This window comes from Xyrauchen texanus, unplaced genomic scaffold (assembly GCF_025860055.1).
Source record: "Xyrauchen texanus isolate HMW12.3.18 unplaced genomic scaffold, RBS_HiC_50CHRs HiC_scaffold_676, whole genome shotgun sequence".
NCBI classification, from domain to species: Eukaryota; Metazoa; Chordata; class Actinopteri; order Cypriniformes; family Catostomidae; genus Xyrauchen; species Xyrauchen texanus.
The window spans coordinates 389-17869 of NW_026266661.1; the positions used below are offsets into that span (position 1 = coordinate 389).

At 37.2% G+C, this 17481-nt stretch overlaps 1 protein-coding gene across 1 annotated transcript; it reads right to left on the bottom strand.

Annotated features, from left to right (window-relative positions):
- Positions 1-748: 748 nt before the first annotated feature.
- Positions 749-17118, bottom strand: atp2a1l (ATPase sarcoplasmic/endoplasmic reticulum Ca2+ transporting 1, like). The gene is made up of 23 exons (XM_052125160.1): positions 16844-17118; positions 15713-15730; positions 15539-15621; positions 13011-13115; positions 12700-12838; positions 9721-9801; positions 9559-9644; positions 8755-9052; positions 7940-8106; positions 6239-6327; positions 6034-6136; positions 5814-5945; positions 5616-5732; positions 5059-5277; positions 4737-4848; positions 4398-4621; positions 4087-4307; positions 3762-3964; positions 3580-3665; positions 3368-3501; positions 2159-2276; positions 1959-2076; positions 749-938 (listed from the first exon to the last, which is right to left on the bottom strand). Exons 1-23 carry the CDS (start codon positions 16959-16961, stop codon positions 934-936), a joined length of 2976 nt encoding a protein of 991 aa, XP_051981120.1. The 5' UTR covers positions 16962-17118; the 3' UTR covers positions 749-933.
- Positions 17119-17481: the final 363 nt, after the last annotated feature.

Sequence of the window (17481 nt, forward strand, 5' to 3'; positions counted from 1 at the left end):
AAATTTGCATACTATATAATTTCAACAACTACAGTTATTACTAGGTACTAAACCTAACCTTAACCTATATTAAGTAAATGTAGTTGCCTAATATTACTCTGTACTTTCTTGGGTAGTTAAACTGTAAGTATACTGAATGTCACATACTGTCAAATAAAGTGCAACCCAAAAATGCACAGAAGACAAAAGGAACACACATTCTTGATGTAAATATTGAGAAAGTAAGAAAAACACTTGTAAAGCTACAAAGTTAAAACATATGTAATCGTATGGGTGTTTATAATAAGACATGGCTTTTGTCACTTTACCTGAAAAATATCTAATATATAATAAAAATAGATATAATACATTAAAACTTAAACAGATAAAATTTGACGTTGGTCATGTTATAATGCATTATATTCTAAGGTATAACAATGAATCTGTAAATATTATAATGTATTATAATTGTGGTAATAATTATTTCTGAGAATAAACAACATTTTACAGTATATGAGACTTTATGTATGCATTGTAATGCATTTATAATGCTTTTACAATTCATTATAAATATGGGATTCATAAAAAGAGTTACTAAATACATTTCTTAGAATGCAGACTGATAATACAATCCCAGGTATGGGGAAACCTGTAAATCATCCTGGGTTGGGTGAGGTGGGTTGTCCCCAAAATGTATACTGTGAGCTGCTTTGGATAAAAAGCATCTGCTAAAATAAAAAGTTATCATAAATCTCACAGTTTCTGCTTGCAGAGGTAAACTACAGCACATTTGAGACGACTGAAGACCACATATAGACCACACACACATTGATAGACATACTGTAGAAACATATACACAAACATGTATAAAACAAGTACAGAACAGAGGCTGCAGGAGACGGGTGTTGGATACCTTGCTTTTGTTACTTGAAAACTGAGGAAGGGGGGACTGGTTTAGACTGGAAATAAATTCAACAGGTTAGTGTAAAATCAATTAAATGATTGTTACATTTGTAGAGAATGAAGTTAATCAAAAATGATGACTGAGACACGATTGATAGATAGATAGATAGATAGATAGATAGATAGATAGATAGATAGATAAATAGATAGATAGATAGATAGATAGATAGATAGATAGATAGATAGATAGATAGATAGATAGATAGATAAGACAGTTATCAGATAGATAGATGGATGGATGGATGGATAGATAGATAGATAAGACAGTTATCAGATAGATAGATAGATAGATAGATAGATAGATAGATAGATAGATAGATAGATAGATAGATAGATAGATAGATAGATAGATAGATAGATAGGACAGTTATCAGATAGATAGATAGATAGATAGATGGATGGATGGATGGATGGATGGATGGATGGATAGATAAGACAGTTATCAGATAGATAGATAGATAGATAGATGGATAGATAGATAGATAGATAGATAGATAGATAGATAGATAGATAGATAGATAGATAGATGGATGGATGGATGGATGGATGGATGGATGGATGGATGGATAGATAAGACAGTTATCAGATAGATAGATAGATAGATAGATAGATAGATAGATAGATAGATAGATAGATAGATAGATAGATAGATAGATAGATAGATAGAAAAGCTTTTAGTCAAAGTTTTGTGAATTAAAAAAAATCATACGAACAGTTGAGAATATTGAGTAAATACAAATTAGATTTTATTGAAAACAGATTTTAGGAAGAAATTATCTAAAGATTTATTAATAGAAAATATCATTAGTATATAATTATACTACATAATTTAGTATATAGTTAGTAGCATATTTAATTGAATTAAATGTGCATTAGAGTATATTTTAATCTCTTCACCAGCATCATAAAAGTGTGAATACAGCTGTAGTTTAATGATTACAAAATCATTTTCTTGAATGCATGTTATTTTCTAAGTATGTGCAAAAATACATCTTTTTATGTTTTCGAGATCTTACCGTCTACGTAGTTACGGGCGACGAACTTCAACAACTCATCAATCAAGATGACTGGTAAAGAAAGTTTCAGTACCACCATCCACTGTTCTGGGTTCAAGTGTTTCAACTTGAAGACCATCTAGAAGAGGAAGAGGTAGGTTGTGGTCAGTGGAGAGATGTCAAATGTAAAGACCAGTATGAAAAGAAGGTGTGAGACGTACGGGCAGGGGGTCAACATAGATGATCATGAAGTGGAGGGACATGGAGAGGGTCATGGCTGCCACCAGCCAGCCATTACTCCATGGAGGCATACGTATGAGAGACTGGTTCTCAGACAAACTACAGAGAAAGATGGAAGAGACAGAGAGACACTCTTATTGCCACCATCAGTATCAGGGAATCATTAGTGTTGTTCTAAAACTTAGTGAGCATTATTTTAAGGCATCATAGACACACAACATTTTGGCATTTTATAAGATGCCGATTTTCCTGTATCTGGTTTTCTTTCATGGTAACTTAAGCTTTTTAACATGGATGTGCATGCTTTACTGGTGATTTCTGCTGAGATTAAATTATTAGGGATGTTTGTGCGTGGCAGAGGTTTTGATAGATAAAATATTTATCTGTCACTCTGATGGACTTAAGTGTAAAATTTTCATCATGATCTGTTTTTATCATTCAGACTTGTTTTCATTTAGCCTAATAAGTACTAGGGCTACATTCATGGGTGTAGCATCCATTTTAATGGCATACATGACAGTGGGTAGGCCTATATGATTTGTTGGCTCCTCCTGCTTTAGCCTGGTGAAACCAAGGAATTCTAGGGTGAAAGTTCTACCTGTCAATCAACCACTGTGCTAAAACAAGTTTTAAAACTTTGCAGATTAAAGTGCATACATAAATGCACAACTTCACGGTGTGCCTGATTTCAACAAAGTGTCACAGATGAGAAGTACACACATCTCTGAAGCTCAGTTACAGGTATACGACACTTAAGTGATTATTTTTGCCCCAACAGAATTAATTTTTTCCTTAATTTTAATTGATTGACAGTCCTAACAAAATATTTCACTGGCTAAAAATTTACTATTTTACCCAATATTTTGGTATGCAATGCATTTTTCTTAGCTTGTAAACATGCTAACGGCAAACTCCTGAATCAAGTGCGAGCCCCTTGTGCTTCATGTGAGGTAAGCTATTCAATGAGCACAAGTTATCGTTAAGAGAAACATTCCAAAGCAGCCAATCAGATTAGGACTCTGCAATAGAAGGTTGCTGCCTATGTTGACAGTTGACACCAAGCTAATTAGATTTTAGAACGTTTTGCTTTCTTAGTTTTGTTCTTGGTGTGAACAGGCCTTTAGGAAGACGTAACTTTAATGCATGACCAAATCATGAATGACATCTTAACATTGCAGTGAAGATGTAACCTGTTGAGAGCGTTGCACATCTCAATTGTCACCAGGACAGACAGAGCCATGGTCATGGGTGGAGCAGCCTCAAAGACCTCACAGTCAATGCCAGTGAAGTCCTCGTTCTCCTCGTGGCACTGCATGAAGTGAGACTACAGACAGGAAGAGAAATTAGCAACATTTCTTTCCTCTTTTGATTCAAAATATAATAATATGGAAATATTGCTCACCAGCTGGTAGTAGGTGACATTAGGACCCTCATCATCATACATGAACCAGTGAGCGGCAGCACCCACAGTGGCGGCACCCACATATCCTAAGGACAGTCAATTTATAAGAATACAACCAAAACTCACAAAGAGAACACGAGTGATGAGCTACAGTATCTCACAGAGATGATGATGATACCTACCACCAATGGCCATGTATCTGAAGAAAAGCCAGCCAGAGATTAGGGGCTCTTTGGGGGAGCGGGGTGGCTTGCCCATGATCTCAAGGTCAGGGGGGTTGAAGCCCAGGGCAGTGGCAGGAAGACCGTCAGTCACCAAGTTCACCCACAGGAGCTGCACTGGGATCAGAGCCTCAGGCAGGCCAAGAGCAGCAGTCAGGAAAATACTGTAATGTAAAGGAAAATGTACGGTAAGATAAAGTAAGGTAAGAGAAAGGCATAATGTTTCAACATATATGAAAACATAAACATGATATTAAGCAAAGGCATCAAGTGTGTGGATTCTCACCAGACGACCTCACCAACGTTGGAAGAAATTAAGTAACGAATGAATTGCTTCATGTTGTTGTAAATGGCTCTGCCTTCTTCAACAGCAGCAACAATGGAAGAGAAGTTGTCATCGGCCAGGACCATCTCAGAGGCTGACTTGGCAACGGCAGTGCCAGAGCCCATGGCAATGCCAATCTCTGCCTTTTTCAAGGCAGGGGCATCGTTGACACCATCACCAGTCTTGAAGAAAGAGAATGACATTACTATATCACCTCAAAAAACTCTTCAGGTTGTTCATGCCCTATGTGTTTAAGTGTGTAAGTGTCTCACCATAGCAGTAATCTCATCCATGCCTTGCAGGAACTCAACAATCTTGGACTTGTGGGAGGGCTCGACACGGGCGAAGCAGCGGGCCCTGCGGACAGCATCACTCTGCTCAGAACGGGGCAGGTCATCAAACTCACGTCCGGTGTAAGCCTTGCCAGTCACATCCTCATCCTCACTAAAGATGCCAATACGACGGCAGATAGCCACAGCGGTACCCTTGTTGTCACCTGAGAGTTTCGGTTTGACATGATTCTTTAGTCTTTTGGGGGACAAGTTTTATGTAGGAGATAGCAGGGATTGAAGAGGGCAATAAACAGAGAGCAGTGGACTGCAAATGCATACCAGTGATCATGATTACACGAATCCCAGCAGCCCTGCACAGTTCAATGGAGCCAGTAACCTCTTTACGGGGGGGATCCAACATACCGACACAGCCAACAAAGGTCAGGTCAGTCTGATAGAAACAGCAAAGGAGTAAAACAAAGAATGTCAAATGTTACTGAAACTTATACATCATCCCTGCTGAAAAGACCAGCATAGATGGTCTAAACCACAACAGACATATCCAGAAAAATCCAGCCTGGATCAGCTTGTCTTCCTTGGTCACCAGGGATAATGCTTTGCATATATAAACCTCATCAAGTTGTATGCTTTTAGTGTGTACCTCATAGTCAACAAATTTGGTAGAGTCCACAAGGTTCATTTCCTCGACTTTCAGGGGACTGTCACGGGTGGCCAAGGCCAGGCAACGCAGGGTATCACGTCCGGTACCCCACTCCTTAATGATGGACATGATCTTATCCTTCACAACGTTAGTCAGGGGCAGGCGAGTAGCTCCAACACGCACATAGGTGCATCTGTCAATCACACCCTCTGGAGCACCCTATTAATGGTGAGCGGAAATGTGTTACAGGCAACTATCAGATGATCATCATTCATATTAACTACACAAGGAGATGTAATAAAGGATGCTATGAAGATAATCCTTGATAGTGAAAAAAGTTTCTCCAACACAAAAAGGATCATGATATAGTGATGGTATCAATCCTTATTTACACAGGATTACAAAGTACTTCAAAGAACACCATGGGATTACCATGGTATGAGTCCAAAAATCCAAGTTATTATCAAAAAAAAAACCGAACAAACAAACGTGAAGTAAGTATAGAAAAGGCCATTGATTCATTGATTTTTAAAGTGAAATCATAAGGGAATTGTTACCTTCACAAACATTTTGCTGCCTGCATCACCCTTGAAAGGAGTACAATAGACAGACATGGATTTCCTGTCACGGGAGAACTCTAGAGTGAAGTTCTTCTTCATTAGCTGCTTTACAATCTGCACAAGATGACAATGTTGTTCCATTTGAGTTCTTGAGTTATTACCAGTATTTAAAAAAAGATTTCCACCAGTACTTACGTTGCAGCAGGCATTGGCTCTCTCAACCTTGGGCAGGTTGTTGACGTTGCTCTTGAACACATTCATCTTCTCAACTAAGCAGCACAGAGCAGTCTCAGTGGCCTCACCGACCTTCTCAAAGATCTTCTTATTCTGCATCAGATCAGAACAAAAATTTGAATTAGGAAAATGTAGAAAAGACCTAATAACGGATAGAAGCATGTAAGAGTATATCTCTCACCTCGTTGTAGTCAAGGGAAGAGTCATTGCACAGGGCACAGATGGTGGACAGCTCAACCAGACCATCATACTGACTGCAGTCAACACGAGCACCCAACTTTGAGCTGAGGGAAAGATACAATTCTGATTACATTTTAGACTTTAACATATCTCAAAGTCTGTATATTAAAATACATTTTAGGGAAAGCATTTAAGTGTGTACTTACACCTCTCCCTCAGGGGTGTACTTGGAGCCAGAGATATCAAAGCAGTCAAGTTCCACATGATCACCATCAATTTTGTCGATGATAAACATCTGTAATGATACATACAGATCTTAGTCTGTATTAAATAAATGTTTACAAATGTAGAAATGTGAAGACCATAGGTTGTCCAGGTGTAGTGAGACATTTGTATGCCACTAGCGACACCAAACGGAGCTGCAAAAATAATAAAGTTTTCACACAGTTTTACCAAACACTCTTTATGCCCTACACGTCTACCCGCACCTGCTCTCCATTGTTCACTTCAAACAGGTAGTCCTGCCCCCAAATCATGGCACTGATTGAGTCGGAAGTGAATAATAATAATATTCACTATATATACTATAATAATCAATAATAATAATAAGTTTTGTATAATTTTGTAATAGAAAATAAAGCTCATGGACATTGTACAAAAATAAAACGTAAAACATTAAAAAGAGATATATATAAAACTAATATAAATTACAAAACAATGAAAAATGGGAGAAACAAAAATAATTTTTCAAGCAGGTGAGACATGGGCAAGCAGTATGAGAGCCAAGAGTCCTAGAGAGGCCGATTGTTTTTTTTACAGGAAAACAATACAAAAATGATTATCAAGAATAACATTTTTGCCCTAATATCAAAGATCTTACTAGAAAAATTAATTATGATCCAGCGTAAATTTTCTTGATAAATAATTATGATCGTATCTGGTAACATGTGCGTGTAAAATGGCTAGAAATAGCATTTTAGCTTATTGTAAAGATGACAATTTACACAAGGTTTATTTCTATTTCTTCTGCTCCAAACTTACTTCAAACGTACTTCTCTGTCTGCTCGTATGAATGTAACACATCATAAGAAAGTGTTTCACTGATGTTCAAATGCACTTTGGATCGCATCATTTCTATGTCTAAATGTTTCCCATCTGAAAGAACTAAATATTAAATTAAACAAATGACAATAAAATACAAAGTAAACGCTTCAGTTATCAAAATACTTTTTGAATGTAACTGTATTTTAATTACCAATTATTTAAATTGTAAATGTAGTGGATTACAGTTACTAATATTTTGTATTTTAAATACTTTATTTTAAATATTTTAAATCCCATTACATGTATTCAGTTACTTTATTTTAAATATTTTATATCCCGTTACATGTATTCCGTTACTCCCCAACCCCGCATACATAATATACATCGCGGTCCGGAACAGCGTAGGCGACAATACAGTGATGGAGCAGGGTATGCACTGCATAAAGCCCAGTTACACTACCAAAATTTTATGAATGGTCTGTTTTCATTTTTATCAATGTTGCTAGACATGAAATGGAATATACAGTAGGACGCAGAGGGTGCAATAACTGGAGAAGAACCGCAGAATTAAATTGCACTTCACCCAGCCCGTTTCTGCTTTGACAGAGTGATTTCGCCAACCCACTTGTGGCTGGACTTGAAGCATGCGTGCATGAAAATACAAAAAATACTGACTTTGTGCATATGACGTATCGCATAGTGCTTCTCTTAAGGCATTGTGCACTTAAAATAGGGCCCTTCAACTTTAAACATACAGATGTCATCAAAAGATTATGTCAGTATATCAGTATTAGCTCTATCTTCATTATTTCTTACTGGATGAGTGTGTGTGAACACCTGGGCACATGTTGCATAACACATACCTTAGTCACACACATCTGGTTGGTGGTCAAGGTGCCAGTTTTGTCAGAGCAGATGACGGAGGTGCAGCCCAGGGTCTCCACAGAGGGCAGAGAACGGACAATGGCATTCTTCTTGGCCATACGTCTGGTACCAAGAGCCAAGCAGGTAGTGATGACAGCAGGCAGACCTTATAAGAGTAGATTGTGGATGGATTAATATCTGTCATTGATAACTACACTGACAAGTGTTGGCCAATGGTCAATCATGTGGTCCACTTGTGCAGTGTTAATTTTCAGATTTTTTCTTTTGACAAAATGCTCTTTAAATTTAGACAATATTTCATCATGTCAAATTCATTATCTTTAAAATGTGTCAATTTTACTCAGAGAAAATAGACATTTAGTTTTATAAACTACTTAAAATTATTTAAACGTTTATCAAACATATTTAATATTTATTATGTAAGATTATACACATGAGAAACTGTCCTGAAAACCTGTGCACTTGAAAATACTGAAGTACTAGCTACTTTTTAGAAGTAACTCTGTTGTGAATTCCTCATGTTTAGACAGTTTAGGATATTGCATTACGTGAAGCGTGTTTTATTAGGAAACAGCATATTCACAACACAAGTTACGCATTATTACTGGAGCATAACTTAGTTCAAGTTCGCCTGTTCATTCGCTTCATTGTCTTTGCAGATGTAAGTTGTAATAGTAAGTTCTGAACATAGGAACATTTTCGAATGTGTTTGCTGCATGGTAGGAAATACATAATAAACCTTGGGGAAAAAATAAACTAAGTGATATAGTGTTGCATGTGTCATGATCCTCACCCTCAGGTATGGCAGCCACAGCCAGAGCGACAGCGATCTTGAAATAGTACACAGCGCCACGGATCCAGGATCCACCATGAACGGGATCATTGAAGTGACCGATGTTGATCATCCAGACAGCAACGCAAATCAGAGAGATAACCTTAGACAGCTGCTCACCAAACTCATCCAGCTTCTGTTGCAGGGGGGTCTTCTCCTGCTCAGTGGCAGCCATCTGGTCTCGGATCTTACCAATCTCAGTGGATACACCAGTACCGACAGCTACGCCAATAGCCTTACCAGAAGCGATGTTTGTGCCCTAAAGGGTGAGAGATGAAAATTATATTTTAACAAGTAACTAGTGATTCCTTAACATGATTAACCCAAGCAGCAGATATACCCAAGTTCCTGGATCAACTTCCTTCCTGGTCTTGGAACAACATTACTATTAACCAATCAGATTTTAGGTTTGGGAGTAGGGTTAGTTTTAGGCTTAAGCCTAATCCTTAGGCTTAAGGATTAGGTTTAGGGAGGCCTAGATCCGGGGTTGGGGTTTGAACATCATCCTTGTCAACCTATTATTTCTCTGATTGTTGGTGTGGGTTGGTTTTAGGGGTTAAGGGTAGGGTTTTAGCTATGATTATTTGATTTTCCAGGATCAACAAATGATGTTAATGTAGGAGCATGTCCAATTTGGGTAAAGTGTGTATCAACTATTCAAATCATTTTAGAACAAATGTATGGAGGAATGAGGGGTTTGGTAGCTGAATAAGAGGTAGATGACCGGTCAACGAGGGTTAGAAGAGTGTTTGAATGGAGACTCACAGAGAAAAGCATGTTCTTCTTGTCCTGGTTCACGGCTCTGGGGTCGGGGACAGCATCGGTGTGCTTGATCACACTGACGGACTCACCTGCAAAAATGATTTCATCTTCAGTCTGTATTGTATTATTCAAACTCAACTGATTTAGACTGACAGAGGTACTAACCAGTCAGGATGGACTGGTCCACACGGAGTGTGGTGGAACGGATGGCAGTAAGCCTGATGTCAGCGGGGACTTTATCACCAACTGGGGAAAGGGAAAGAGCGAGTTTTCAGTATGGCAGCATACTCATGAAAATTATTCATGAACATTGTAAAAGACGATATTATAATGACCCTTATGAACAAATATGCATCCTGACAGTGAGTTGGTCGAACTTCCCAGCAAACACACAATGTTACATATAAATGTGCGGTTCCCATTTGTGCTTTTTGGAGGTAAACTCCTAACATTCTAGGACTACGTTCCACTTTTCCAAATTTGTATGCCCTTTGGTGGATCAGCGGTTTAGGCTCTGGGTTACTGACCAGAAGGTCAGGTGTTCAAGCCTATCTGAGTTCACCCTATCTGCTCCAGGGGTGCCATCCCATGGCTGACCCTGCACTCTGATATGCAAAAAAGTATTTCGCTGTATATGTGCAAATGTATAATGTGTGACTATGAACTCAGATATAAATCATTGCATATGTTGTGTGAGTGCCCTCTACTTGCAGAACCCATGCAATGGGTTATAACACCCTAAACCCTTTATCACTTGGAGCATGTTGAAGGCTGATGTCAATTTATTGAATTATTTTGTCATTTTTGCAACTGTTTTCAGAGATTGATGCAATCACAGATTCAGGTAAAGTTTAGTTGAAATTTCAGAGTCTAATGTAAAAATCTTATCTTTTAAGAATTTATTGGAATTAATTGTTAGAAAGGATTAATCATATTTTTTTTTAAATGGTAACATTACAATGAGCAAATAAGCTATGGCTGTGTAACAAACTTACAAACTGCTTAACTGACCTAACTTCACTTCCATCATACATAAGATTTGTTTGGGGTGGGGTAGTTTAAGCGTGAACTGTGTTATGATGTCATAATCGATTTCAGTAGGCTTACTCCCTCTGTCAAAATCGAGGGGTTGAGGGGCTGTCAACAGAAACTTCCCTTGCCCACTTAATAAAGTGGAACAGACTTCCAAAATGGCCATGTATTCCCACGAGGGGAAGTACAGGGGCGGGTTTATGATTTCTGAGGCCCCAAGCAACTGACCAATTGAGGCCCCATTTAGAAAAAAATGTGCTGAACAATTACATAAAATTTATTTTATATCATAATTTTAAATTCATCCTATCAGCAGTTGTAACCAAGTACATTCAATATGTTTAATGAAATAACATTTTTGTTAGATTTTGTTAGAAATTAATGCATGTTTTCCAGTTTTTACACAATACATTGATTAAAAAAAAAGCAATATTTACCTACATATATTTTTATGCTTTATTTGTTTGTGTGTGAACAGGGTGTGCAAAACTACATCAACCAGTGACATTTTGGAATTCCTGGAGTTAGTCATTATAATAAGATACAGTATTATTATTATTACTTTGAGGATTTGTTGTATACAATAGTAATATATTTCTGTCTTATTTACTTTACTTTCATCTGGAGCTTATATTCTAACACTGCAGTGTATTGTTCACCATGTTGCAAAAAGTTGTATTTTATGTAAGCACTGTAGGCAACATTCATAACTGTAAGAGTAAACATACAAACATGGCGGCTCCTCAGCACACTATAGTAGAAGGAAAAAAACATTGCTGTTTATCAAGCAAACACTTTCGTTGTGAATGGCCCCTAACTATTCCGTTCATGCTTATCTGTATGAGTGAAAGCGCGTGGGCGAAACAAGTTTGGAAGGCCTGTATATTTTTTCAGAAATTACAAATCTGAACCCAAAGTCCTACTGACCCGAACCCGGTAGCATATATATCCGCACATGTACTCAGAACAACATGTCACCAATCAAGCAATTTTTGCAGAGCTTTCCTACCCAGGGCGGGGGGCCCCCAACAGTCATGGGCCCATGCAATTGCGTGGTGGTTAAAATCGCTACTGGGGAAGTGCTTAGAGGAGTTAGCGAGTGGATGTATACAGTGAAGTTAAACGCAGCCTAGGAACATTCTTTTTAGGGTTTATTTTTATAGCCAAACACTAACGTTGCCAGAACATTCTGAGAACCAGAAATTGTAAGTTACACTCAGACTGCACTTCAGGGACTATATCATGTATATCCAACATTTTGTTTTTCTTCTTTTAGAACTCTAATTAATTATCCACTTGATACACAAGATAGACTGACAGTTAGGAAAGACTGCCCTCTAACCATCTAGCATCAGTTTAAGTCTTTCATCTCTTCAATCTCAGTGCACAAGACAGATACAAAGACAAAAATGGAAAACATGTGCATGGCATATTGCACACTATACACGATACACTACTATCTACTGTTAAAATAGTCTGTGAAATGGTAAGCATTATGCAACATTAAACGCTCTGAACAATTGTGTTCTGTTGTACATCATGTCCTCATTATGTTGCATATTTAATTCAGTGATTTGCATTTGCATCTTGGAAATAAAAGTTGTTTTGCATTTTTTATCAAATTTTGTGTAAAAATTAAGGTTGTCAACTGATTAAAATTTTAATAGAAATAAATACATGATGTGCAGATTAATCGTAATTAATCACATGTAATCAATATTTGCTGAGAAAAGCCCCCAAATAAAGATAATTTATATTCATTAAAATAAGTATATATATATATATATATATAATTACAAATAACAATTCAGATAATTAATTGCACTGAATTAACACATTATATCGACAGCTCTATTAAAAATGTATTCATCCTTGACAGCCCAATCAAATATGTCCACTTCTTTCATTACACTGGAAATGTACAACCACATTGCATTGTGAGATATAGTGTTCTGTAGTATCCTGCACGTTTTGGCAAAAATAGTTGGTCATCGGGGTAGTGCTGCATGCTGCATACTACTTTCTTAGTAAATAACGAATGCCATTCCAAACATTCCTACTACAGAAACTAAACAGACAGCGAAGAGCTTGAAGTATGTGAAGGAATCTCACCAGACACTTCCACGATGTCACCAGGGACAATCTCTCTGGCCTTGATCATCTGGACACTCTTTCTGTCAGAACGGTAGATCTTTCCCATCTCAGGCTCATACTCCTTCAGAGCCTCAATGGCGCTCTCAGCATTACGCTCCTGTACGTGTATTAACATTTATTCATTTAGCAGGTGCTTTTATACAAAGTGATTTACAAAGGTAAAACACACAGACATATTTGCTTGGTTTATATACCAGATGTGAATGAATTATGCATTCACTTCGTTTACTTTATAAAATCATGAAGTAACAGAGCCACTGGTGCATTACCTGCCACACACCGACTACGGCATTGGCGATTAGAATTAGCAAGATGACAAACGGCTCGACGAAGGCAGTGACGGTCTCGTCGCCCTCCTCAAACCAAGCCAGGACCTAAAACACACAGCGAGACTTTACAGATCCACACATGATATGCATTTCTTCAATTTACAGTCCATTTGTTATATTTCTTGCACATTTTAGAACCAATAATGTCAAAAATCAGCTGCTTGGCAGAACCTTGTTATTCAAATATTAGAATATTCTAATGTATGCTACCAGTCAAGTGTTTGGACACACTTGACTGAATATATGTTCCTCATGATCTTAAAATCCTTTTAATATATAAGCTTATGCTTGCATGTTTTTATTTATTTATTTTTGTATGGATGAGTTGGAGCAGGCAGTAAAGGAAAATCAGCCAACAAGTGTCCAACATACACAAGAACTCCTTCAATACTGTTTAAAAAGCATCCCAGTTCCCTATATATAATAAAAAATAAACAATTTTAGTTGTGTCCAAACTTTTGACTGGTATTGTAGATTGTATTGCATGGTATATATTCAAGAGCTTAAAAAAAATCAATAAACCTTTAATATATATATATATATATATATATATATATATATATATATATATATTGTTTGATTACCACTCTTAAATATATATACCATGTATTATTAATTATTATTGTTTTCTATTTAAATATCTTGTTTGATTACCACTCTTAAATATATATACCATGTATTATTAATTATTATTGTTTTCTATTTAAATATCTTGTTTGATTACCACTCTTAAATATATATACCATGTATTATTAATTATTATTGTTTTCTATTTATTTTTTATTTATGTCATTTTGAATTATTCAGTATAATATTTTTGTATGGGAGGAACAGTACTAAAGTTTACTAATCAGTAAAAATTCAAGAAAAGCAGCCTATGATTAGAAATGTTCAGCTGTTTAATGACTTCACCAGTACATTTGTCTAAACTCTTGATTGATTCTTGATTTATGGATCTAAGGAAGGCCTATTGGTTCACTGGGCCCATATGAAATATTATTTAAGAAGATGAGAACTACAATATTATGACAGCATGATACTAATGATCTGGTTGCTTCCTTTCTCCTCTTGTGCAACAACATAAATAAGCCATCAAAAACATTATTTCACAATATCGTTGCACAATAGTAATTTGGCTTTCTATCTGTCCTCTCTGGGCTCATCCCTCGCTCTTTAGCTCCCTCTCCATCCCTCCATTTCTCCTGACCTTTCCTGAAGGATAGAGTTTCTGTCTTAGACTTCAGTCTTTCTTAAAATAAACCTGTTCTCTCTCTCTGCCGTCTTCAGAGCTCCTCAATATTTTCCTTCTAAGGCCATTTGAACAGCTGGCCGAGACGAAGAAGGGAGGGGTCTGACATGAATACCCCCGTGTTAACCACTAACCCCCAAAACACCCCCTGAACCACCATAGTCTCAAACCTACAGAGGCTTTCCTGCCCTGACCACAGCACAGTAAATGACACCATCAGTGTGGCTTCCTCACATAATAAATAAAGATTGATCAACTCTACTGGAAACTATTTCAGATGCTACACTGTAATAGAGAATGTGTTCATCGTATTAGACATGTGTTTCTAAAGTTTCTGAAGGCGTAAGGCTAATGCTGTCAGTGCTACGCAGCCCTTTGCAACTACATAGTTTGAGCATATAACTGTAACCGGCTATAATAAACAGCAAATGAGCATGTGTGCCTTGTTGTATAACACCATAGATGGCTGTGGTGTATGTTACACTTTTAAGTGCAGTATGGTAACATATACAGTGTTACAACAGCTATTTACATGATGACCACTAAGTTGAAAGGGAAAGTTTAAAAGAGTGCCATGGCTGTACATGACAAATTTATGGGTTCTGCTAGACCTGATTACACCAATCGCATGAAACAAAGCTTGACATCTTTTCTACATACTTCAACTTAAACATTCAACAAACTTATACTGCCCATTACGATTAGAACATAAATCAGTCAGCAACATGGCAACAACATGGCAAGTTGTAGACCAATAAAATAAACAGCTGCATTTCCCAAAAGCATTGTAAGCCTATGTAGAATGTAGAAACCATTGGATGACCAATGGTCTCTAGGATCAATTTAAGCTTGCATTGCTTTTAAGAAACACAGTCAATGGCAAATATTATAACATCATCAATACTACTGCCATCGTGATCTTGGTCTTTGTAAAAGTCTCTGCTTAGAGAAATTTTGTTATTATGATATTATTCTTCATTTAACAAAATGAGTCTTGTCCATTATTTCCTTGGTTTGGTAATTTGATATTACTTTGATATTGCCCACTGTATGCCAAAAAAGATACTAATAAACCAAAGGGAATTAAATAGTAATATAAGTACTCTCATAAGGGTACAAACATGTACATATATCCTCTGAAAATGTATCTGAGGTTGACCTACATATATGATAACATATATGATATAATGTTTGAATTATGCACTAGTTGTTGACTTACAAAAGAGATGCAGGCAGCGAGCAGCAAAATTCTGACTAACAGATCCTCAAACTGCTCAATGATCAGCTCCCAGATAGATTTACCTGCAAAGAATGGAAACTACTTTTTAATCTTGAACAGCTTTTCAGAATAAAACGTTAAAATATCAATCTATTGATGACAGTTCATACTTACCCTCCTCAGCTGGCAGCTCTAAGAAACACAGCATATGAAAGAAAGACAAAGGAGAAAGAGTCAGAGAGAAAATAAAACTGACTAGTATTCATGACAATAGTACAACATTACTTTGACAAATCAAATGTGGCTCAAAGGAAGTATTATAGCATAAGCATTTATCATTGATTTCCCTTATGAAAAAAGGTCCATGAATTATGTTTCCAAATACATCAACACGTGCGACATATGAAAAAAGTTGAGAAGTGCACTTGGACAACATGGCTCGGAATTTCAAGAATTATGCAGATGATAAAAATGTTTTTGCCCGAACGGAAAATATTTTTAAGTAAGAATATCTCACAATGTGATCAGATGTACATTACATTGTTGAGGCTGAATTATTCAATCTGGGATGTTTTGCATAATATTTATTCATTCCACATTCACATTTCCATAATAAAATATGAACAATTTGAAAGCTAACAGGATTTACAAAATAGTAATTGAGTACCGGTTTCAACATTCAAATATATTTTAATATATATTTTTATTAAAATATTATTAATACATATTAAATTGACCAGTAATATGAAACCTGCTTACTAACAAGTAATGTTTTCAGACATTTTATGTTAGGTTTTTCTCATTTTGTACATCATGACTTTGCATAACCAGGAACATATGTGATCTCCCAGGTCAGCTCCAGCCACCATCTAAGCAACCACCCTGCCCCATCAGTCTGAAATATCACTCATCTAATAAGAGCGATCAAATAACCAAGCAAGACCCTTGAGCCATCACCTGTCTTCCATTCCCTCTCCCTCTCTGCCTCAAGCTATTTTCAATCTCTGCATCTTAGCCTCAGCACAAGCTGTTGATGTCACTTCAAATGCCACTGAACAACATGAGCATTTCAAAATATCCTAAAACATTCATCCATTATGTTTTCCTACCAAAGCGACAATCTGACTTTAAGTTGAAACAAGTTGAGGTCCTCTACCATTATCACTACTCAAAAGTTAAACCCAAGAACTTAAGTCTTATTGCATCTCTGTACATTCCCAACAAGAACCATTTCTAGCATTCAGAGAGTTTGGATCTCTTCTATTCAACCACACAAGTTTCTTCTACACATCCTGTTGATCTCACCATTGTAACCGAACTTGGCCAGGTTCTTCTTGACCTGATCAGGGGTAAGACCGGTGCTCTCATTAACCCCAAAGAAGGCCAGACAGTCGGCTGGGTCCTTCATGTAGGCGTCCTCCATCCTGTCAGTGGAAGTGGCAAAGGCTTAATTAAACTGGTCTATCCGTTCTTTTAATGATCGTAACTATTGCTTGAGTTGCTCTCTGTATAACAAAATCTGTCCCCTGTTACTTGGACCCCCTCCTCACAGGATTGATGGACTGACAGAAAGAGCAAATAAATTCACAGTTGTGCTGCGTTTTATACTGGGGACAGCTGCCCCATTGGTCAAAGTCGCCCATTGCCACATCCCAGAATTGCAGTCGCTTGCAAATGGCTTTGCAGGGCTGGCTTATAGTAGAGGGATCAGATGTCTTTGGCATCTCAGACTTGAAGATATGGGGTGGAACAGGGTGGGCAAAGAGCATGAGGGATGATACACAGGGGGCAACACTGAAATGAAAAGTTGATCTTTTTTTGGAACATGCATGGTCAGTGGAATAAGGAGAGAGGAGAAGGTGAGAGAGTGAGATAGAAGAAAGTGAGTGATGGGCCAAATGGCCTCCAAAAAGGAGGGAGGAGAGGTGTTGGTAGGTTAATTT

Bases quoted from the DNA above. Each gene is read 5' to 3' on its own strand.
- atp2a1l (XM_052125160.1), bottom strand. From the start codon at position 16,961: ATGGAGGACGCCTACATGAAGGACCCAGCCGACTGTCTGGCCTTCTTT. The intron at 13,116-15,538 runs GTAAGTCAACAA...TGTGTGTTTTAG, and splicing joins TCGCTGCCTGCATCTCTTTT to GTCCTGGCTTGGTTTGAGGA. The intron at 2,077-2,158 runs GTACGTCTCACA...TTCCTCTTCTAG, and splicing joins TCTATGTTGACCCCCTGCCC to ATGGTCTTCAAGTTGAAACA.